Below are 24,943 nucleotides of genomic sequence, written 5' to 3'. Positions count from 1 at the left end.
AGGCCGAGGTAGGAGGATTGCTTGAGGTCAGGAGTTTGGGATCAGCCCGAGCATAAGTGAGACTCTAGCTCTACAAAAAATAGAAAAATTAGCCAGGTGTGGTGGTGCATACCTGTAGTCCCAGCTACTTGGGAGGCTGAGGCAGGAGGATTGCTTGAGCCCAGAAATTTGAGGTTGTAGTGAGCTATGATGACATCACTGTACTCCAGCCCAGGAGACAGAGCAAGACCCTGTCTCAAAAACAAACAAACAAAAAAACCCAACCAAAGAAACAAACAAAAAAACCATTTATCCATTCAATAAACATTTTGTGCTTGGTATGCACTTAGAGTCACACAGATGTCTTATTGGACTCATGATCTTAACACTTACCATTATTATGAGAATGACCTATGTGAGGAAAGCTTTTACCCATGACTTTCCATGTGATGTGTTTTTTCTTTTTTTTGGACAGTATAAAATAGCAGCCATATGCTATTATAATGTGTGCTTAATTATTTTCTGGGATATAATTAGCAGTCTTTAGCTATTAGATGATCCTACCTTGTAATATCAAAGACTAATAAATTAGACCAGGTAGAGTTAAATCTTTAAAATAAATTATTTGTATATAATTTGTACCCAGAAGAGTATTGAAAGAGACTATGCTTTGAAAACTTGTTTTATTTCTCAAATTTGAAGTTTTATTATCTATTTCACAAACATTTGTTAAATACATTCTGTAAAGTGAAATACAAAGATGAGTAATAACATTGTGCCTGCTTCCTCTGGGAGCTTCCTGTATAGTGATAAGATGATCAGATATCATTCCCAAGTGAATAGTATCTATTGCTATCCTTAGTGTTTGCAAGGTGGTGCTGTGTGTTCAGGAATTGTATCTGCTTATACAGGTATATCTGTAAAAGCTATGAGGCCCATAGTTATTTCAGTACTGGCTAAGCATATTCACGACAACAGGTGCTACTGATATTATCTGTTTTTATCTGAACTCTGCTGCCTTGGTTTATGGTATGCAGATTCAGAAACCTTTGTTCTAAAAGAGTAACTGTATTTCTTGTCATTTATTAGATTTTGTTTTCAGTAAAGTTTACTGATTTTTGTATCAGTTATTTTTCTTACCTGATTTAGCAGGCTGACTTCCCTTCTAATTCAATTTTTATGTAAATTCAGTATAATTTTATCTTTTGCAATCTTGGACAGTTGAATTGTGTAGCATCTAATAATTCCACTTTGTAGTTGAAAAAATAATTTCCTTATACATTATTTCATTTAATCATCACAGTATTCCTCTTTTCTTCTCATTTTTTTCCACTTGTAGTTTTTCTTATTACTGTACAGCCTTATTATCTTATGGCTTTTGCACAGCTATTTCCTTATTGATGCACACTGCCCCTACTCTTCACCTGCCTAACTCCTACTCATTTTTCAGGTGTCATCTTAAATGACATTTTCTTGGATAGACTTTCATTTAACTCCCAGCTGGGGTAACTCTCCCTGTTATATGCATCCTTAGAATTCAACACATACTATTTGTAATAATCAGTATATTTGTACTTCTTTATTCAGTATCTGTTTTCTCTGCTAAACTGTTAGTTCTAGGATGGACTAGGTGTGTCTTGTTTTCTACTGGTATCATTAGCAGATACCCTAGTACAAAGTACGTGAGCAGTAAATATCTATTGAATGAAGACATGAAACAGAACTAATATAGATAAACAATATTAAAATAAGTGCTGAAATTTATTGTACTTGTACTAAAGATTCAGAGAAAGTAGAGATCTGATGAATAGAATAGTCAGGAATGTTCCTTAATATCTTATTGATTCTGAATTCGTAACAGCCCAAGCAGCACATTGCATGAAGGAGATATTTGTAAATATCCATTGAGTAGCTAGATGAATGAAAGATTTGAAATGGACAGTGACTCGTGTTCTTATAATGAAATTATTTTCATCATTGTATTAACTAACACATATTGAAATAATAAATACTGTGTATCAGGCACTATTCTAAGCATATCAATTCTATGAAATGAGTATGGTAAGTACCTTTTTACAGATGAGAAAATTAAGGCACAGAGAACTTGGCTGAGCATGGTAGATCATGACCGTAACCCCAGCACTTTGGGAGGCTGAGGTGGGAGGATCGCTTGAGGCCAGGAGTTCAAGACTAGCCTGAGTAATGTAGCAAGACACTATCTTTCCAAAAATAAAAATTAAAAATTAAAAAATAATAAAAAAGACACAAAGAACTTAAGTAACTTGCCCATGGTCATATAGCTAGCAAGTGATAGAGCTAGAATCAAACTCAGTCTGATTCTAGTGTGTCTACTCGTAAACACTACACTGTAGAGACATCAGTTTAACAATTACCAATCTGTTTTTAGGGCTGATGATTTAAAGTAATTGTAACATATTGAACATCCCTATTCAAATGCAACTTATCAATTTTCCATTCTGCTCATGCTGGAATAACAGGGACCAATTATTATGGGTTCAATTGTGTCCCCCTAAAGTTCCTATGTTGAAGTCCTAATCCCCCAAGTACCTCAGAATATGACCTTATTTGGAGATAGGGTCTTTACCAAGGTAATCAAGTTTAAATGAGGACATTAGGGTGGGTCCTAATCCAATATGACTGGTGTCCTTATAAGAAGAGGAAATATAGACACACACCCATCTAGGGAAGATGATGTAAGGAGACATAGGGAGAAGATGGTCCACTAAGAGCCAAGGACAGAGACCTGGAACAAACCCTCACAGCCCTCAGATGGAATCATCTCTGCTGACTTTGATTTTGGACTTCTAGCCTCCAGAACTGTGAGATAACACATTTTTTTGTTTAAGCCACCCAGCTGTGGTACTTTGTTACAGCCATGCTGGCACATCGCACACTGACATACCAATCCACCTTAAATAACTAAACATCCAGACAAAGTATGTTAACAACAAAACAAAAGACAATGGGGCAGAGAAGGTTAGTCTTCTGATTACCCTACCTTACTGCCTGGAGCTTCCAGGGCATAGTGCAGGTAGGGGGAACCAAGACTGAGCCTAGAGGTCTCCCAGAGTTTAGGAGACAGAGTTGAGAATTTAGGGAGGTCATGATGGCTGAAATTTGCAGGGCAGATTACCAGAAATAAAAGAACTCAGAAGATCTGCAGGGGTTTCTGTTATATTTTAGCTGATTACTTACCAATCAGTGCATGTATGTGAGGAAAGCACTGGAAAGGAACAGGTGGAACAGTTCTCATAGGAATAGTCTCTATTCTTACCAGCCAGAGTAAAAAAGGTTCTTGTAATATATAGGGCAAATTATCTCTAATGATCCAGATTACCCATAGATTCAGGCTGCTCTGATCCTACTTAACAAGCTTAAAACAAAGCTTCAAAAGAATAAAAGAATGAGCATGTTGGAGAGACACATGGAAGATATGAAAAAGACCTAAATCAAACTTCAAGAAATGAAGATGACAATGGGGTGAAAAATACACTGGATGAGACTAAAGACAGATTAGACAATGCTGAAGGAAAAATTAGTGAACTTGAAAACATAGCAACAGAAATGATCCACAATGAAACACAAAGAGGAAAGACTAACAAAATTAAATGAACAGCACATCATTCAGCTGTGGGAAACCTCAGGTGGCCTAATTCTGTGATTGAAGTATCCAAAGGAGAGGAGAGGTGGTGGACATAAAAAATATTCAAAGAAACAATGGTCAAAAAATGTCCAAATTTAATAAGAACTATAAACCCGTAGATCCAAGAAGCTCAGTGAACCCTAATGGCAAGAAACATGACAAAAACTACATTAGGGAACATTATAATCATTATAATCAAATTGCTTAAAACTTGAGATAAAGAATCTTAGGAGCAACTAGAGGGAGAAGAAGTCCATATGATGTACTGAGGAACAAATTTAAGATTGACAGCAGACTTCTCATTAAAACAGTGCAAGCCACAAGACAGTGCAGCAAAATCTTCAAAATTGTGGAAAACAAACAAACAAACAAAAAAACCTGTCTTCCTGTATGTTATACCTAGTGAAAATATGTTTCAAAAATGAAGGCAAAGTACTCTGTCACATATACAACAGCTAAAAGAATTTATCATTAACAGATCTATTCCACAAGAAATGATAAAGGAAGTCCCTCAAGGAGAATACCAAATGGTGGAATTTTAGATCTATACAAAGGAATGAAAAGCAACAGAAATGGCAAATTTATAGGTAAATATAAAACCTCTTTAAAAGGTAATTAACTGTTTAAAATAATATATGTATATTAAATGACAATTATTATGGAATTTATAACATATGTGGAAACAAAATGTAGAACAAAGGCCAAGGAAGGAGAGGTGGAAGTATATGACACTTGATGTGGTATAATATTACTTGGAAGTATTTTGGTAAGTTAAAGATATATAATATAAACCCAAAAGCAAAAACACTAAAAAAAAAATTAAAATGAGTAGGTATAGCTAATAATTCAGAAAAGAAGATAAGCTGGAATCATAAAAGAAGGCTGAAAAAGAAGAAAACACGAACAAAGAGATGGGATAAATAGAAACCAAATGGCAAGATGTAGATTTAAACCCAGCCATATCAATAATCACTCCAATGTACATGATCTAAACACCTTCAATTAAAAGGCAGACATTGTCAGATTGGATAAGCAAGCAAGATTCAACTATATGTTATATATAAGAAAACCACTTGAAATATAAGGAAACAAATATTTTTAAAGTAAATATGTGGGACTATCCTGAACAAGAATGAGACCCCATGTCTACAAAAAAAAAAAAAGAAAGGAAGAAAAATTAGCCAAGCATGGTAGCATGCCCCTGTAGTCCCAGCTACTCAGGAGGCTGAGGCAGGAGGATCACTTGAGCCCAGGAGTTTGAGGTTGCCATGAGCTATTATGACACCACTGCACTCTAGCCCAGGCGACAGAGTGAGACCCTGAGAAAAAATAAATAAATAAATGGGTGGGAAAAGATAAACCATAATATTACTAATCAAAAGAAAGTTAGAGTGGCTTTAATATCCAAGTTACTTCAGAACAAACAGTATTACCAGGGATAAAGAGGTACATTTCATATTTATAAAGGGATCAGTTCATCAAAATTATATAACAATCCTAAAACCTAAACAACTAATAGCAGGGCTTCAAAATGCATGACATAAGAAGTGATAGAACTAGAAGGGTAAGTGGACAAATCCACAATTGTATTTGGAGATTTCAATAATCCTGTCTTACTAATTGATAGAGAAGTACACAGAAAATCAATGAGGATATACAAAACTTGAACCACACAATTAAACAATGTGACTTAATTGACTTACATAATATTCCTCACAACAGCATCAGAATGCACATTCTTTCCCAGTATACACAGGACATTTGCAAAACAGACCGTATTCTGCGGCATAAAAGAAGTCTCAAAAAATTTTAAATGATTCAAATCATACAAAGTGTGGTATGTGACCACAGTGGCATTAAATTAGAAATCAATACCAGAAAGATCTCTAGAAGATGCTCAAATATTTGGAAACAAACTATACCGTACTCAGTAATATGTGGGTAAAATAAGAAACCAAAAGGAAAGTTAGAAAATATTTTGAACTGATTGAAAGTGAAAACATGAGATATCAAAATTTGGAGAATACAGCTAAACAGTTATGAGAGAGAAATTTATAGCATTAAACCCATATATTATTATAGAAAAAGGACATCTCAGGTTAGTGCAGTGGCTCACACCTGTAATCCTAGCACTTTGGGAGGTCAAGGCAGGAGGCTCGCTTGAGGTCAGGAGTTCAAGACCAACCTTAGCAAGAGCAAGACCCTGTCTCTACAAAAATAGAAAAAATTAGCCGGGCACGGTGGCACGTGCCTGTAGTCCCAGTTACACAGGAGGCTGAAGCAGGAGCATTGCTTGAGCCCAGGAGTTTGGGGTTGCAGTGAGCTATGATGATACCACTGCACTGCGCTCTAGCCCCGGAAACATAGTGAGACCTTGTCTCTAAGAAAAGAAAACAGATGTCTCAAATCAGTTACCTAGTCTTCTACCTTAAGTAATTAGAAAGAGAAGAGCAAATGAAGGCCGGGTACAATGGCTCACGCCTGTAATCCTAGCACTCTGAAAGGCCACGGTGGGAGGATCTCTTGAGGTCAGGAGTTTGAGACCATCCTGAGCAAGAGTGAGACCCTATCTCTACTAAAAATAGAAAAAATTAGCCAGGCAACTGAAAAAAAGAAAGAGAAAAGAAAAAATTGTCCAGGTATGCCTGTAGTGCCAGCTACTTGGGAGGCTGAGGCAGGTTGCTTGCTTGAGCCTAGGAGTTTGAGGTTGCAGTGAGCTATGATGACACCACTGCCCTCATACCCTGGGTAGCAACAGAGCGAGACCTGTCTCTAAAAAAAAAAGAAGAAGAAGAGGATGGCCACTCCTATTTCTATTCAGTATTGTAATAACACTTTTGGCCAGTGTAATAAGGCAAGAAAATAAAATAAGAGGCATACAGATTAGAAAAAAATATATTATCCATATTCATGCATAACATGGTTGTCCATGTAGAAAATCTTACAGAATCTACAAAATGGCCACGAAATCTAGTAAGTGAATTTGGCAAAGTTGCACAATTATTGCGTAAAAATCAATTTTATTTCTGTGTACTAGCAATGAACTATCAGAAACTGAAATTTTCAAATAATACAATTACATAAAAAATAAGACACACTTAGGGATAAATTTGATAAATGGTCTATAATACACACTGAAAACTACAAAACATTGCTTAGAGAAATTAAAGAAGATCCAAACAGACAAAGAGATAGACTGTGTGGTCAGGTGTAATGGTACATGCCTGTAATCCCAGCACTTTGAGAGCCAAGGCAGGAGGATCACTTGAGGCCAGGAATTTGAGATTAACCTGAGCAACATGGTGAAACCCCATCTCTACAAAAAATTTAAAAAATTAGCTGAGAGTAGTCCTAGCTACTCAGGAAGTCGAGGAAGGAGGATCACCTGAGCCGAGGAGTTTGAGGTTACAGTGAACTATGATCATGCCACTGTACTCTAGACCAGATGACAGAGCAAGATTCTGTCTCAAAAAAAAAAAAAAAATATATATATATATATATATACACACACACACACACACACACACACACACACACACACACAGTATGTTTATGGATTGGTAGACTCAATATTATTAAAATGTCAGTTCTCCCAAAACTGCTCTATAGCTTCAGCACAATCCCAATCAAAATACCAGCAAGCTTTTTAAAAAATAAAAATTGAGATGCCAATTCTAAAATTTATATGGGGGATTCAAAGAACCCAGAACAGCCAAAACAACTTTCAAAAAGAGCATAACTCAAGGACTTAGACTACCTGATGTTAATTAAGACTTATTTTAAAAGTAGAGTGATCAAAACTGAGTTGTTTTGGTATAAATATATATGAATAGACCAATGGAGCAGAATAGAGAGTCAAAAAATAGACCCTCAGATGTGGTCAGATGATTTTCTGTGAAGGTACCAAGGTAATTCCTTAGGAAAAAGATAATCTTTTGAACAACAATGGTACTTATAATTGTATAGCTGATTGTTTAAAAAAGAACCTCAAGCTTTACCTCATTGTGTACAAAAATTAATTTGAAATGGTTCATAAAGAGTTAAAACTAAAAGTTCTGAAAGAAAACATAAGATAAAATCTTAGTGACCTTGGGTTTGAGGAAGGAATGTGTGGGAGCAATACATAACAAAGGGGATCAAGGAAACTAACTTTTGGAGGTAATTTTTCAAGTGCTGTGTTTTTATGGATGTGTGTACATGTCAGAACTCATCAAATTGTACACTTTAAATATGTGCTTTTTGTCAGTTGTTTTTTCATTTTTAAAAATTTGTTTGAGACTAGATCTCACTCCATTGCCCAAGCTGGAGTACGGTGGTGTGATCATAGCTCATTGCAGCCTTGAACTCTTGGGCTTAGAGGATCCTCCTGCTTTAGCCTCCCAGTAGCTAAGACGACAAGCATGCGCCACCAGTCCCAGTTAAAAATTTTTTTTTTTTTTTTTTTTGAGACTATCGCCTGGACTAGAGTGCTGTGGCATCAGCCTACCTCACAGCAACCTCAAACTCTTGGGCTCAAATGATCCTTCTGCCTCAGCCTCCCAAATAGCTGGGACTATAGGCATGTGCCACCATGCCTACTTAATTTTTTTTTCAATTTTTAGTTGCCCAGCTAATTTTTTTCTATTTTTAGCAGAGATGGGGTCTGGCTTTTGCTCAGGCTGGTCTTGAACTCCTGACCTCAAGTGATCCTCCTGCCTTGGCCTCCCAGAGTGCTAGGATTGCAGGCTTGAGCTACCATACCCGGCCCCAAAAAATTTTTGTAGAGACAGGGTCTCATTATATTGCCCAGGCTGGTCTCAAACTCCTGGCCTGAAGAAGTCCTCCTGCTTCATCTGCCAAAGTGCTAGAATTATAGGCATGAGCCACCACACCTGGCCAAATTATTTTAAATATAACTGTAAAAAATATACCATTTTTTAGTTGTATAGTGGATATTCAAACTTTTATCAGGTCACTGCAAGAATATAGCCAGAGTTAACCTGTCAAAATCTCATACAAAAAGGAACAAGATTTTGTTAACATTTTACTCAATATCAAAAAGACAGGACTAGAGAAGTTTATTTTGGTTGTGATATAATGCAAAAATCTGTGAAATAATTTATTTGTACAATTTTCCATCTTGTACCAGTTAGGCTGAAAAATAGGTTGAATGGCCTTTCCCACTCTAAGAATTCTAAAATAGGAGTTTTGATTTATTTTAATTCAAAACTACACATATTCTTCAGAGAAGTGTGAAGTCACAAAAGTATAATATAATTCCAAAGGTTCATTGCAGCACTGGCGAGAACAGATGGCACTAAATCTGTTTGTGGAGTGTTTGATTTTCTGGCCTTCAAGGAATACATTTCTTCTAGGAAGGAGGAGCTGATAGTCCTCTTTTCAAAGGAATTAAAGGAATTGGTCTAAGGTGCTCTGGAGAATAGTGCAGAGGAGGGAGATGATGTTCCATTGATTAAGTATAGCTATTCCTCATTTATACGTGAAAGATAGTATTTAACCATAGGTATAAATTCAAATCAAAGGATCCCCAAGAAGAAGCCCATGATGCTGCACCTCCACTTACTGCCATGGGAAGTCACTGCTGAACTTCTATACGCAGGATAATACTGTCTTCTCCCATCGACAGGAGTGAACAGTGAGTCTAGGACACTAGGCTTCTAGCCAAACTCCTCGCTTTCTCTCTCTCCCAGAACTCACAGCCTTGCTGCCACTTTTAGCCTGGAGACTGTCAGCTCTAATCTTACTATGTTTATGTCAAACACTGCAAGAAGCCTTGGATTCCTAGGGCATCCTTCATTTCTCAAAATTTAACTTCTGTCTCTGTACATTCCGTTTTCTGACCCCATTTCTTACTCATTTTGGAGACGCCAAGGGCTTAGTCCTTGTAAGTCTTATTTGTCTCTATTCATTTCTTTGGTGATTTTATCCAGTCCTATGAGCTTAAATACTGTCTCTGTGCTGATGTCTTCCAAATGTTTATTTTCAGCCTGAAGACTTGAGTGTCTTACTGCCCACTTGACATCTCTACTTGTGTAGGTTATCTCAAGCCTAACAAGTTGAACTATGACTTCTTGCTCTTCCCTCAAAATATGGTCGTCTTGTGCAGTCTTCCCTAAGTTAATGGCCATCATCCTATCAGTTATCTAGGCCCAAAACATTGGCGGCATCTTTGACTCTTCTTTCATTCCCTGATAGATAGATAGTCCAATCTATCAGGAAATTTTGCTAGCTCTGCGTTCTAAATATGTCTTCAACCACGTCTCAATCCTTGAACCAATCTGGTCTCTGATCTGGATTTGTACAATAGCCTCCTAACTAGTCTTCCGGTTGGTACCCTTGTCCCAGTCAATCTGTTCTCAGCATAACAGCCTAAGTGATCCTTTTAAAACTCAGTCATACCATATCACTCCTCTGTGCTCAAAGCCCTCCAAAGATTTTTCCATCCCAATCAGAATAAAAACTAAAGTCCTTATACACCGTTTGTGTTTCTTAACTCATTATCTCTGTGACCTCATTTCTTACACCTCTTCCTTTTCTGTCACTCAGCTCCAGCCACACTATCTTTAATGTTCCTTGAAAATGCCAGGCATGCTACTGTGCTACCACTCCAGGGCACTGTACCAGCTATTCTAAATGCTTGTAAGGCTCTTCCTTAGTTATCCCTATGGCTGTTTTCTTTCTTTCTTTTTTTTTTTTTTGAGATAGGCCCAATCTGGATGGCGCAATCATAGCTCGCTGGAACATTAAACTCCTGGGCACAAGTGATCCTCATGCCTCAAGCACCTGAGTAGCTGGGACTATAGGCATGTACTACCATGCCCAGCTAATTTTTAAATTTTATTTAGAGACAGGCTCTCCCTATGTTGCCCAGGCTTGTCTTGAACTCCTGGGTTCAAGCAATCCTCCCAAAGTGCTGGGATTGTGCCCAGCCTTGCTTCCTCACTTTTTTCAGAAAGGCCTTCTCTGACTGACCTATTTAAAATTGCACCCACCAGTACTCCCAGTCCTCCTTCTATGTTTTATTATTCTCTATAGCATTTATCATTGTATAATGATTTTATATATTTTACTTACTTATTTCATTTATTGTTTTTGTCTCCTCTCCCTGCACACACAAGAATATAATCTCTATGAGGGCAGGGATTTGTTTGTATACTACTGAATAAACCATACACTAACAGTATGGCACTAAACAGTGCCTGGCACATATTAGATGCTCAATAAGCACTCGCTAAATGAATAAGTGTTTTCCAAATGAGTGAGTGAAGGCTCATAGTTGGCAATATGTAGACACATAGGACTGGAAGGTGGGATCTAGGCTTTGGACCCTAGTGAATTCCAGCTATCTGGGAGAGCACATATTTATATTTTTCCTAAGTAACAAGAAAGGATATTCCTCCGCCTGTTCCATCGTTATTCAGCTCAGGATTTCTTTCTCATTTCTAGTTCTGTTCCTTCTCTCATGCTGTTCCCTTTCTCCAGAATATTCTTTTTCTGTACCTTATTTCAAAACTAATTCAAATGTTAGTTTTTAGGAAACCTCCCTAGAGTCCTCCCTCCCCCAAGCAGTATCACTCTTTTTTTTCCCTCTGTTTTCCCAGCTTTCTTTATTCAAGCACAGGTATAGCTGATAGGTATGAATCCCATCCTGCTCTGATTTGTGAGCCACTTGAGGGCAGAGAGTGTGTCTCTTTCGTTCTCTCTTGTATCCCTAATGCAGTTGTTCACTTTCTTAGATTTTTCACATCTTTACAATGGATCTTCCTACCTAAAGTCTTTGTTAATCATTTGATAAATGTTTATACAATTGAATCATTAAAACTTATTTTATTAGATACCTAATCTTTGTGACACTGCATTTACAAGTGAGCCAAGAATTTTTCTGAGAAATTGTGCTAACAATATGAATTCTTAGTATAACTTTGTACTGAGACAAACCCGCCAAATCTATTGCTATTTATTTGGTTTACTAATTAATATATTCAGTAAATATTTATTGAGTACCTGCCATGAGCAAGGCCTTGTGCTAAGTGTAACATATCTTACAAATTGTAGCTGTTCCTCAAAGCATTGCTTAAATGTCTCTTCTACAAGTCTTTCTGGTTCAAATAAAAAAGCTTGATAAACTGTCATTTTTATTTATTTAGAGACAGAGTCTTACTCTATTGCCCCAGCTAGAGTGCCGTGGCGGCAGCCTAGGTCACAGCAACCTCAGACTCCTGGGCTTAAGTGATCCTCCTGCCTCAGCCTCCTGAGTAGCTGGGACTACAGGCATGTGCCACCATACCCGGCTAATTTTTTTTTTATATATATATATTTTTAGCTGTCCAGGTAATTTCTTTCTATTTTTAGTAGAGACTGGGTCTCACTCTTGCTCAGGCCGTCCTCAAAATCCTGACCTCGAGCGATCCTCCCACCTCGGCCTCCCAGAGTGCTAGGATTACAGGCATGAGCCACCGCACCCAGCCTAAACTGTCATTTTTAAAACATGAGATTTCAGAGAGGAAATTGAAATACATGATGTGTTAATTTAGAGAGGGATCAGATATAACTCATCACTCACCCATTCTTCCAGCACAGTCATTTGCAGAACTATATTCTTTTAATTGGCTCTTGTGATTTTCGTGGGCTCCAGGGGTGGGAAACAGGGAGATAAAGCTCATGTGCTGTTTCGCTTGATGTATTAAAATGGTTCGTTTGAGATAATAGCATTATCTCAAGTAGCATTAGCTCAGCTAACTCAGTGTTTGGCTCATGGTTGGTGCTCCATAAGTGTTACCTACTTTGCACATACTATTGTTACAGCAGGTGTTTCTCTGCCTTTTATTGGTAAGCCATTCTCATTAATTTGTAAGCTCTTAGGAATGGTCCTAAGTCCCATTATCTCATAAGAGGTACTTGGTTGAATTATTTATTGCTGATTTTAAGGTTCAGTAGGCAGGGCAGGGAAGACTAGCATACAAATTTTATTTAGCAAACACTTAATCAGTGCTTATTATGTGTTTGGTGCTGTTCTAAGCACTTTGTAACATTTTTTTTTTTTTTTTTTTTTGAGACAGAGTCTCTCTCTGGTGCCCTGGCTAGAGTGCCGTGGCATCAGCCTAGCTCACAGCAACCTCAAACTCCTGGACTCAAGCAATCCTACTGCGTCAGCCTCCTGAGTAGCTGGGACTACAGGCATGCGCCACCATGCCTGGCTAATTTTTTCTGTATATTTTTAGTTGGCGAGATAATTTCTTTCTATTTTTAGTAGAGACGGGGTCTCACTCTTACTCAGGCTGGTCTTGAACTCCTGAGCTCAAACGATCCACCTGCCTCGGCCTTCCAAGTGCTAGGATTACAGGCGTGAGCCACCACGCCCTCTTTGTAATTATTAATTTACTTAACTCATAACTTTGGGAAATAGTTACTTTTATTATCCCATTTTACAGAGGAGGATACTGGGACACAGAGAGGTGAAGTAAGTTGCCCAAGGGCACACAACTAGTTACTAACGAAGCCAGTATTCAAATACTGGTGGTCTTGGTATTAATCATTATCCAAGGCTGAATGTGGATAATAGGATATAAAAAATACAGAGAATGTGCTGTGGCATTTCAAAGAAGGGAGTGGTTACATTAGTGTCTGATTGGGGGTTAAAGAAGGCATCATGCAGGAATTAGTGTTTTGGGGGCACAGCTTTTTCAAATGAATGGATATGGGAGAAGAAAAAGGAGGCTAAATAATAACATATGCATAGGCTCAGGGATGGGAAATGATGGGGCATCAGGAAGTAGTCGTGCATATAAGCAGCATGTAAAGATACTGTAGGAAGGGAAGGCAAGACAGGAAATTGGGTTTGGGGCTACAGCATAGGAAGCTTGTGATTCTGCATGGAAGACAAAGTGGAGAAGGTGTGACATATCAGAGCTGTGCTTTGATTAGTATGGAAACATTGTGTGGAATGAATCAGAACTAATAGGCTGAGTGTGGGAAAACCAATTACTACTATGTCCAGAAAAGAGGTAATTAGGCCTTGAACTATGGTGAAGATAGGTATAAATACAAGATATATTTCAGAATTTGAATTGATAGAGAAATAGCACAACTAAAATGGATATTTGAGTATTTATACCATTATATGACACGTATACGTTTATTTTATGGTCAGTAACTTCCTTTGAATATCTGGGAAGATCTGCTCTTATTATAAATTAACATTATTTTAAGAGAACAAATATATTCATTTATGTCTAAAGGTATATGAAGTTTGTTTATCTCGTTGGGCTTATCTTAATAATTGACATCCAGGGAAATGATTTCCTTCAAGGCTAGCTAATTTATTCAGAATCTCTGAATTGAAAATGTTTCAGTCTGCTTATGTAGACAAAATTAGAAACCACTTTAGCCTAATGATATGGAAGAAATGATGGATAGAACAGTCTTTAAAACTGTGATCATCTCAGTTTGTTTCATGTGATACAAATATAAATTGCAAATGAGAACCTAAATTTGTCTATCAGTTGACTTTGCTAAGTAGAATCTTCTAGCTGACTCATCCTGTTTGCAGAAGAATTATTTAAAGGTAACCTTTGGAAAACCCTGATATAAGTGGTTTGGATTAGTGAAGTTGATAAATGTTAGTGTAAGAATATTCAATTAAAATTTAGATGCCTTTGGGGATACAGTAATATATTAAAATGTTAACTTTGTAAGAGTTATAAATGTAACAAAGTAAAGCCATGAGATGATGATGCCTTAAAGTTGTATTGATACAATACCTAAAAATAAATTTAGCCACGGAGATAAAAGACTTAGAACCTGAAAACTATAAATCATTGCTGAAAGGAATTAAAGACCTAAATAAATGGAAAGACTTGCTGTGTTCATGGATTGAAAGACTTAATATTTTTAAGATGTCAATAATAAAGCAATTTACTGATTCAATGCCAGCCCTATCAAAATTTCAGTGGCCTTTTTTGCAGAAATGGAAACCCAATACTCATTCATCCAGAATTGCAAGGGGCTCTGAATAGCCATTCAAGAATTTTCCTCAAAAAAGAAGAACAAAATTGGAGGATTTATACTTTCCAATTTCAAAACTTACTGCAAGGCTATAGCAATCAAAAGTATGGTACTGGCATGGAGTAGAATTAAGAATCTGGAAATGAATTCATATGTTTATGACCAGTTGATTTCAACAAGGGTTCCATGATCATTCAATAGTGAAAGAATAGTCTCTCCAACAAATAGTGCTGGACAACTAGATTTCCACATGTAAAAGAATGAAACTGTGCCCCCACCGCATATTATATACAAAAATTAACTGAAAATGGATCAATGAACTAAATAAAAGAGCTAAAACCATAAAGCTATTAGAAGAAAACGTAGGGTAATCCTTTATGACCTTGGATCTGGCATTGGATTCTTAGATATGACACTGAAAACATAAGCAGCAAAAGAAAAAATAGATAAATTGGACTTAATAAAAATTAAAAACTGGTGTGCATCCAAGGACATTATCAAGAAAGTAAAAAGACATCCTACATAATGGGAGAAAATATTTGCATATCATGTATCTGATAAGGGCCTAGTATCCAGAATATATAAAGAACTCTTACAACTCAGTAACAAAAGAGAGCAGGGCATGTTGGTGTGTGCCTTTAGTCTCGGCTGTGTGGGAGGCTGAGGTGGGAGGAGCAAGGCCAGCCTGGGCAAGGTAGTGAGACCCCGTCTCTAACAACAAGCAAACAAGGACAAACAACCCAATTAAAAATGGGTAAATGACTTGAATAGATAATTCACTAAAGAAAATGTAGATGGTCAAAAGTCACATTCTCAAAGTATATTCTGCAAAAAAAAAAAATCACATGAAAAGATGATCAGCATCTATTAGTCATTATAAAAATGCAAATCAATACCAAATGAGGTGTACCGCTTCACACCAACTAGGATGGCTTTGGAAAAAAAGGAAGATAACAAGTGTTGACAAGGATGTTAAGAAATTGGAAACTTGTACATGGCTAATAGAAATGTAAAATGTTTCAGCCACCATAAAAAATAATTTGGTGGTTTCTCAGTAGGTTAAACATAAAATTACCATAGGACCCTGCAATTCTACCCCCAAATATATACCCAAAAGAATTGAAAGCAAGTTAGCAAAATTAAGAAACAATGAATTTCATGTTTTTAGAAGAAGGCCTCATTCCTTTGGATGTTGAAAAAGAAGGCAAATGTACTTTAATATGGGACATTCTTTTGAACTTAAGAGTTTCAGAGTATATATCTTCAGAGAATCTAGGAGAAACTACTGCAATTAGCTAAACTAATTTTAGTTACTTAAGTTCAGTGCAGCAATAAAAAGACAAAAAATGAATGTAAAATGTGTCATGTGCTTATTAGGTTATAGCACAAATCTCTTATAAACTATACAGGGAATTTTTTTTTTTTTTTTTTTTTTTTGAGACAGAGTCTCACTTTGTTGCCCGGGCTAGAGTGAGTGCCGTGGCATCAGCCTAGCTCACAGCAACCTCAGACTCCTGGGCTTAAGCGATCCTACTGCCTCAGCCTCCCGAGTAGCTGGGACTACAGGCATGAGCCACCATGCCCGGCTAATTTTTTTTTGTATATATATTTTTAGTTGGCCAGATAATTTCTTTCTATTTTTAGTAGAGACAGGGTCTCACTCTTGCTCAGGCTGGTCTCGAACTCCTGACCTCGAGCGATCCACCCGCCTCGGCCTCCCAGAGCTAGGATTACAGGCGTGAGCCACCGCGCCCGGCCGGGGGATTTTTATATATGTTGATTTACTAATGGTGACTGTGATTTTTCAGTTTTCATTATTTGGTAGCCCCTTTTGTCACTTTTTTTTTTTCTTGAGACAGAGTCTCACTCTGTTGCCTGGTCTAGACTGCCATGGCATCAGCCTAGCTCATGGCAACCTCAAGCTCCTGGGCTCAAGCAATCCTCCTGCCTCAGCCTCCTGAGTAGCTGGGACTACAGGCATGTGCCACCATACCTGGCTAATTTTTTCTGTTTTTAGTAGAGATGGGGTCTCACTCATGCTGAGGCTGGTCTCAATCTCCTTACCTCAAGCAATCTTCTGCCTCAGCCTCCCAGAGTGCTAGGATTACAGGCGTGAGCCACTACGCCTGGCCCCCTTTGTCACTTTAATTATTCTGTTATTTTGTCTTTGAGAAGATGGAGTAGAGCCATGTTAGACAGAAAAATGCCTATTCTTGTCAGAATAAGGTTAACTCTCTTCTTTGATTGCAGATGATGAAAGCCATGAACAAGTCCAATGAGCATGTGCTGGCAGGAGGTGCCTGCTTCAATGAAAAGGCAGACTCTCATCTTGTGTGTGTACAGAATGATGATGGAAACTACCAGACCCAGGCTATCAGTATTCACAATCAGCCTAGGAAAGGTGAGCATTTGAGCTGGTCGAGATTATTATAATCAAAGATTACACTGGACGTGAAAAATTGGATACCTCAGCCCCATAACACTCACTTTGTAGATAGGTGGCCACAAACAAATTAATTAACCCTTCCAACCATATTCTCCAGAATTATTTTGACTTCCCAAGTAGCCAGATTCAGAGTTTGAAAATGGGATCTCTGTTATTGAGGAAAACGTTTTGAAAATATTACCTCAAGATACTGACAGGGCCAGCTTTGGTATTTGAAGGTGAGACTAGGCCCCACAGTGAGAGTGTGCTTAGGTAGATTTGGAGCTTGCTGGATGACCATTCACAAAGAATGTTAATTAACAGATTGACAGGATGCTGAAGGAAGGTATCTGGGTTCAGTGCTACTTAGAGTGTGGTCTAATGAAGAATACACACCCTGGATCTACTAACCAAAATTTGCATTTTAACAAGATCCCTGTGTAATTGAAATGCACATTAGAGTTTGAGAAGCATTGCTCAAGGTAGCATAACCCAGAATGTTTTCTCAGGCTCCATGGTTTTCAAAAATGTTCACATAAATCATATAAATAAATAAAAGTCTTGCTTAATAAATTTAATCTGAGAAACCTGTAAGGAAGACCACATCTAGCTCTTCTCAAATTTATTTGACCACAAATGTTTTTTTCCTTAGAATTTCTCCCTAAACTAGCTTTCATTAGTATGTTTTGTAAAATCCTTTCCTATTAGGCATATGGTAGGTCACTGTCTTCAATATATTTTTAAAATCAGGTGTTCAGTGAAGGCATGAAAGGTATTTCGCACATGTATATTCAAATGCAGTATCTAAAATAAAATAGGTGATAAGTCCACAGTGCTTATCAGTCAAATTGTATCTACAATATTCAAATACATTCTGGATCTCCTTGTTGTGAGTATGTTGATGAAACTAGGGTCTCCAGAGGATGATTCAAGACCTGTGAGAAATCTGGAACCTAGGCCAAAGGAAGACTTCTTAAATAAACTATAATGTTTAACCTGGAAAGGTATAGATTAGAAGAGGAAAAAAAATAGCTATCTCTATTTTTAAGACTTTTTATTATATGGAAATAAGATTGAAATTATTCGCTATAGCTACAAAAGGCCAGAACCAGTGCTAAGGGTGAAAGTTACAGGGAGCCAGATTTGGGTTCAGTTTGAGAGCACAGTCTGCAATCCCAAGAACTCTCCATAAATAGAAGGGGCTGCCTTGTGCTGCTGTTGGCTCCCTGTCACTAGGAGTCTCTGACAAAGGCTGGATGATCACCTGTTAGAAATATTATAGAGCCAATGGGTAGGAAATTAGATTAGGCCAGTTCAGTTTAAGGTGTGGAAAAGTAAGGACAGTATAGTGAAGTTTCCACAAAGCTAAATGTAACTGGATATTTTTTCTTTTATGAAGAGATAGTAGTAATAGGAATTTGTCTTTTAAATAGGTATTTATTATTTTTTAAAATAACTTGGGAGATAAAGTGGTTGGCAGTGTATCTCCGTCTTCAAAACATATTTGATCTAAAAAAAATCTGGATATCAGGGTCAGGAAACTTTTTCTGTGAAGGGCCAGATGATAAATATTTTAGGCTTTGCAAGCCTGTGGTCTTTGTCAACAACTACTCAATTCTAGTATTGTAGTACAAAAACTACCATAGCCAATATATAAATGAATGAATATGGCTGTGTTCCAATAAAGTTTTATTTATAAAAACAGGCTGCAGGCTAAGTGGACTATAGTTTGCCAACCCCTGGACTTGACCACTAAGATTTCTTTGCTTGTTAATATTCTTTGATTCTTGATTGGAGGAAGAGCAAAACTAAATGGAGGAGTGTATCTCAGAACCTCATTCCCAAAGCTATCATAAGCATCAGAATTATTGGTTACTTGTATATTGTGGAATATAGGTTTGATATTTTTAATTTTTTGTATGATGATGTTTGGAATTCCCAACTACTGAATATTTCATTATTGTTACCAATCCCTCCATTTCAGGGTCTATCTTCAACTAAACTATGTCTGTTGTTATTTTAGTGACTGGTGCCAGTTTCTTTGTCTTCAGTGGCGCTCTGAAATCCTCTTCAGGATACCTTGCCAAGTCCAGTATCGTGGAAGGTAAAGAATGAGTTGTTTACTGCATGCATGTTAGTTCCATCCTAATTATTAATATACACCTAAAAATCAAGGGACATTAAAGGAATCCTTGACACTTCTGCCGTAGATGTCTGACTTCTATTATTTATTCAGTAGCATCTCACTCTTCAGCAAATTAAAACTGCCATGAGTGTGCCTAACTCTCCAAAGCAGGGAGTAAGCAGAAGAGATACCCTGGGAGAGTGACATAAAAAATAAGAGATGGCCTTTTCGAGCTCTGGGATAAGCTTCCTGTGAGGACATAGTCTGAGTTCAAATATATCACTGGGCACAAATATGTGAATGTGAGGATGAAGTTTAGTCCCTCCTACCCACAAGAAATGCTGTGATCATTGCGGTACAGAATGGGATATCTTGCTGCTGGTTTGCTATAATTAGACATGACACATGTCCTGACAAAAGTTAATTAAATTAGTGAAAGGCTAATAGGCATGCTGTTTATTTTCTTTGTTGGCCATTCTTCATTGTATTTTGATCTGGTTACTCTTGCATAACAAATTACCCCAAAACTTAATGGCTTGAAACAGCTATTTTATCATGCGTGCTAATTCCTCTGGGTCAGGCATCTTGACAGGGCAATGCTCTATGATGCTGGTAGTCTTGGCTGGAATGACTTGAAGTTATTTGATGGCTGGGAGCTAGAATTATATGAAAGTTTCCTCACACACATGTCTGGGGCCTGGCCTGGGATGAGTTAAAGACTAGGAGTGAGTACTTGCACATGGACTCCTTAGCATGGCCTGATAGCATCGGGATAGTTGGACTTTTTACGTGATGGCTCGGGACTCCAAGGATGAGTGTTCCAGCAATAAAGTGGAAGCTGCATTGCCTTTTGTGACCCGGCCTTGAAAGTCACACAGTGTCACTTCCACCAAACTCTGGTATTGGAAGAAAGGAGAAGAATTAGACTCCACTTCTTGATGGGGGAATGGGAAGGTAACATTGTAGAAAAGCATTATAGAAAAGTGAGACAGGAGATAATTATGACTATCTTCAGAAAATACAGTCTGCCTTACATGGTGACAAGTTTTCATTTTTATAATAGCTCACCCCAAGGCCCTATGTAAAAACAGTCCTTTCTGAGGGCTAGATTCCAGTGTGTTTATTATTGATAAAATACATAGATAATCTTATATGTCTTTGTAGATAATGGCTTTGGTCTTTTTCTTTTGATAAATTTAATGAAACAGTGAATGAAGTGCAGAGTGCACTAAATTTCAATTGAATTTCGCAAACTCTGACTATAAAGCAGAAACATGCTATTAAGAAATTGTTAAGAAAAGAAATCCAGGAGTTAAACAGTCATTTGGTCTAAAGTGACTAATTAATACCCATATGATCAAGTGTTGACCATAGTTGAAATTATGTCTTTACAAGGTGATCAAAAAACACCCTTTAAATATTGTTAAAAATGACAAATTGAGCTGGATGCAGTGGCACACCCATAGTACCAGCTACTCAGGAAGCTGAGGCGAGAGGATCCCTTGAGGCCAGGAGTTCAAGGATGCAGTATGCTGTGATTGTGCCTGTGAACAGCCCCTGTACTCCAGCCTTTTTTCTCTAAAAAAAGTGAAAAAGAAAGATAAATTGAACTGACAGATCCTTACAAATGCAAAGCAATGTATTTAAAAGTTATGTGTTTATTTTTCTGGATTGGGAATTTCTTGAGTCTTGCATTTCACTTGTGTGTTTCAGTACAGTAGTTGCTGCCTATTTATGAAATTTTTATTGAGGCTCTTGAGAAATTATTTCAGCTGACAAAATTGTGTGTCAGTGAAGCAGGGTAATTGCTCAGCGTGTGACAACTTTTACCCTCAGTTTAGTGTTTGCCTTTGACTCAGGTAGATAGCAGCTGAAAAACAGTTATCATCTGTTGGCTGTATGGTAGCCCATATGAAACTCTGTGGTAGATTTGCCTTATTGCTAGTCAGTAAATGGATTTATCCCTAAGCCCACTACTGTAGTTTATTTAGGAAACGTTTACTGGGCATTCACTCTATGCCAGGCAATCGTATAGTAAGGTGAGAGAGATGGAGATACAAGCAAATAAATAGGATCAGAGGATGATAAATGCAAGAGTGGAAATAGGAACAAAATGGTCTGTGAGTCTGGAAGAGAAATGTGACCACGTATAAGTTTTTCCAGAACATCTTAGTTGTGTGTGAAGTGAAATCAGCAAGCAAGTGCAGAGCCCTTCTCGGCATTTGCTCCTCACAACAGTTTCAGTAAGTAAGAGGTTTAGCTCAAAGAACAAAACCTCTTTGTATCTGTCCGCTTTGGAGAGCAGAGCAAAGTTTTACATTTGACTCAGAAGGATTTGCTAGATGCCAGGCACTGTGTTTATCTGCCCTCCTCCCTGGCTTGTGCTGTTTCCATCTGTATTATCTTGGTACTGATTCTTAGATGGCGTTATGGTCCAGATCACTGCAGAGAACATGGATTCCTTGAGGCAGGCACTGCGAGAGATGAAGGACTTCACCATCACGTGTGGGAAAGCGGATGCGGAGGACCCCCAGGAGCACATTCACATCCAGTGGGTGGATGACGACAAGAACGTTAACAAAGGGTAACTGCAGCAAGCTTCCGCCTGTGGGCACTCAGTTATGGGCCGGCCTCTGGGTTTTGTCTGCTGCCTACACTGGTGTTTTATAGTTTTACTGAAAGCCCTGCCCAAGAGAAAGGAGTGCTTTGTACGCATAACATAGAATTTTAAGTTTCTGGTTTCTTAGCTTAAGTTTTGAAGGAGTTTCTGTATATATTTTTGAGGGGAGGATGAGGGAAGGAGTTGATGAAACAAAACAGTCCCTCTAAAGTTACTGAGATAATAGTGATACCTAAGACTTTTATGATTTATAATACATTTTTGTTAATATTGTTTCATTTGATATAATAACAGGGGTTGTCATTCCCATTTTACAAATGAGTAAAGAAGTATCAGAAATCTAAATGACTTATCGGGTCTACAAATTAGGAAATGGCAGGGCTAGGACTTAAAAACCACCTCCTTGGGCTTCAAATCCTACACTCTTTCTCAGTATGTGGCAACTCTGTTCTAATGGTTGCAGCCAAAACCTTGGAGTCAACTTGAACGCTTTTCTTTCTCTCACACCTAGTCCAATAGTAAATCCTGTTGGCTCTACTTCAGAATTTATGTAGAATCATACTAGTTCTCACTACCTCTGTTGCCACCATCCTGGTTTAAGCCACCATATCGTTTGGTCCGGATTAATGCAGTAGCCTCCTACTTGATTTCCTTGTTTCTAATCTCAACTGCCTCCTTTTCCCCAATTCAATCTAGTTCTAATGCAACAGCCAGAGTAATGTCACTTCTTTGTTCAAAACCTACCAGTGGTTTCTAGTATCATTCAGAGTAGAAGTCAAAATTATTATTATTTTTTTTTTTTTGAGACAGTCTCACTCTGTTGCCCAGGCTAGAGTGCCGTGGCGTCAGCCTCGCTCATAGCGACCTCAAACTCCTGGACTCAAGCGATCCTACTGCCTCAGCCTCCCGAGTAGCTGGGACTACAGGCATGCGCCACCATGCCTGGCTAATTTTTTCTATACATATTTTTAATTGTCCATATAATTTCTTTCTATTTTTAGTAGAGATGGGGTCTCGCTCTTGCTCAGGCTGGTCTCGAACTCCTGAGCTCAAACGATCTGCCCACCTCGGCCTCCCAGAGTGCTAGGATTACAGGCGTGAGCCACCACGGCTGGCCTAAAAGTCAAAATTGTTTATGACCAATAAGGCCCTACACAATCTGTGCATCCCTCTTCCTACTGTATTACCTCTCAGAGGAGCATTGTTCTTCTTACTTGAAAACATCAACTATACTTCTGCCCTAGGCTTTTGGACTTACTGTTCTCTCAGCTTCCCCTTCCCCGAGATAGCCTCATGAATCACTCCCTCACCATCTTCAAATCTTTTCCAAAATGTCACTTTCCCAGTAAGGCCTTCCCTGGTCAACCTCTCTAAGTTGTAACCCTCCCATACATGTTTTGCCCTCCCACTCCCAATACTTCCTGTCCCCTTCCCCTGCATTATATTTCTCGATAGCATTATAACTGTCTAATATATAAGATATTTTTATTTATTTATTTTGTTATATTACCCCTAGAATGTAAGCTCCATGAGGGCAGGGGTTTTTGTCTGGTTTATTTATTGCTGTATCACCAATACTTAAAACACTATCTGGCACCTAGTTGATGCTTTAAAAATATTGATTGATTGAATGAATATACCATACTTCATTACATTAAGCTTTCTGCCATTCATACATTTATACATCCATTCTTCAGGCTATGGAAATACAAAAATGAATTCTACATGGTCCTTGCTGACAAGTGGTTAAGTCTTGTTTTGAAAAGTTATAAACAAATGCACTGAAGTATGGAAGGTGCTAATAGATAACTATATAGGATATAGATAGAAAGATTAAAAAAGAAAATAATAGAGAAAGCTTGGTATTGGTGGTAGGGCATTATTCAAGAAAGACTTCCAAATGGCCGGTGCTTGAGCTGAATCTGGCAAGACGAGTCAGTATTTGCCATGTAGCTGTGGCATGGTAGGCATTCCGGTTTGAGAGAGTAGCAGGAGTAAAGGCAGATAGAAGCCATTTAGAACATGGCACACCAGATTAAAAAAAATTTTTTTTGACTTTTGTTTTTGAATAAGAAGAAGCAATTTCTAATCAATGAATGCATTTGCCAGTCTTACAAATCACCCTTTACCTTCCCATTCTTTATTGAAAAATTTAATTTCAAAATCAATTTGTATTTAATTCTCTATTATAGTTGGAAATGGACAGGGTTATTAGGACCCAAAAATGGATAATCTGAAAATCTGGTGCCATAAGGTATGAGTAACTGACAATAAGCAGGTTTCCCCTTCCTACAGCAGTTACTTACAGTGACAGTTTCTTAGAAAATGGGATAAATAACTAGCCAGGGAAGACTCACAAGCTCAGGAGTTCTGTTTGTAATGTATAAATTAAATGTTTCTGGGGATCCTCCCTAAAAGAATTCTAAGCAACTAAGAGTGCCCCTTTTTGACATTGTTATTTGATCAGTTAGAAATTAAACTTATATTGGTTAAATAATTTTGAGTGAATTAAGTGAATGCCTGATATTGAAGTTTAAGTTAAATTTGACTTTTAATAATAGAGATTCAAGAACATAAGCAAGTTTGAGAATTGTTAGGAAGAATTTGGAATCTTTGTGCCAATCATTTTGAATCTTCATCAGAATGTATGTGTATCTCCACATATTTATACTTGCTACATTTCAGGGAGGAAATGACTCTATCAAAAGTGTCCTTTCTGTTCAGAAATCTAGGATTGATAATTTAGCACTGAAGGGAGTCTGTTATGATAGATACATAGATACTTGTTCATCAGTTCACACCAAAACTATCATAATTAACACTTGGTCAAATAATTCTTCTTTTCTCTCTTTCTGTCTTTTTTTTTTTTTTTTTTTTTGAGACAAATTCTTGCTCTGTTGCCTGGGCTGGAGTGCAGTGGTAGCCTCAAACTCCTGGGTTCAAGTGATCCTCCTACCTCAGCCTTCCAAGTAGCTGGGACTACACCACACCCAGCTAATTTTTAAATTTTTTGTAAAGACAAGGTCTTGCTATAATGTTCAGGCTGGTCTTGAACTCCTGAGCACAAGCAGTCCTCCCGCCCCAGCCTCCCAAAGTGCTCGGATTACAAGTGTGAGCCATTGCGCC

At 37.8% G+C, this 24,943-nt stretch overlaps 1 protein-coding gene across 3 annotated transcripts in view; it reads left to right on the top strand.

The window, feature by feature from the left end:
• ZFYVE9 (zinc finger FYVE-type containing 9) overlaps positions 1 to 24,943 on the top strand; it is a 148,093-nt gene that overhangs the window by 117,730 nt on the left and 5,420 nt on the right. For all 3 annotated transcript variants that reach the window (XM_045548031.1, XM_045548029.1, XM_045548030.1), the window contains 3 exons: positions 16,898 to 17,048; positions 19,096 to 19,176; positions 21,619 to 21,781. In XM_045548031.1, coding sequence (XP_045403987.1) covers positions 16,898 to 17,048; positions 19,096 to 19,176; positions 21,619 to 21,781 — 395 coding nt within the window. The remainder of the gene's footprint in view (positions 1 to 16,897; positions 17,049 to 19,095; positions 19,177 to 21,618; positions 21,782 to 24,943) is intronic.

This window comes from Lemur catta, chromosome 3, assembly GCF_020740605.2.
Source record: "Lemur catta isolate mLemCat1 chromosome 3, mLemCat1.pri, whole genome shotgun sequence".
NCBI lineage: Eukaryota > Metazoa > Chordata > Mammalia > Primates > Lemuridae > Lemur > Lemur catta.
Note: the sequence above shows the minus strand (reverse complement) of the source record. Positions and strands in the feature narration are given on the sequence as shown.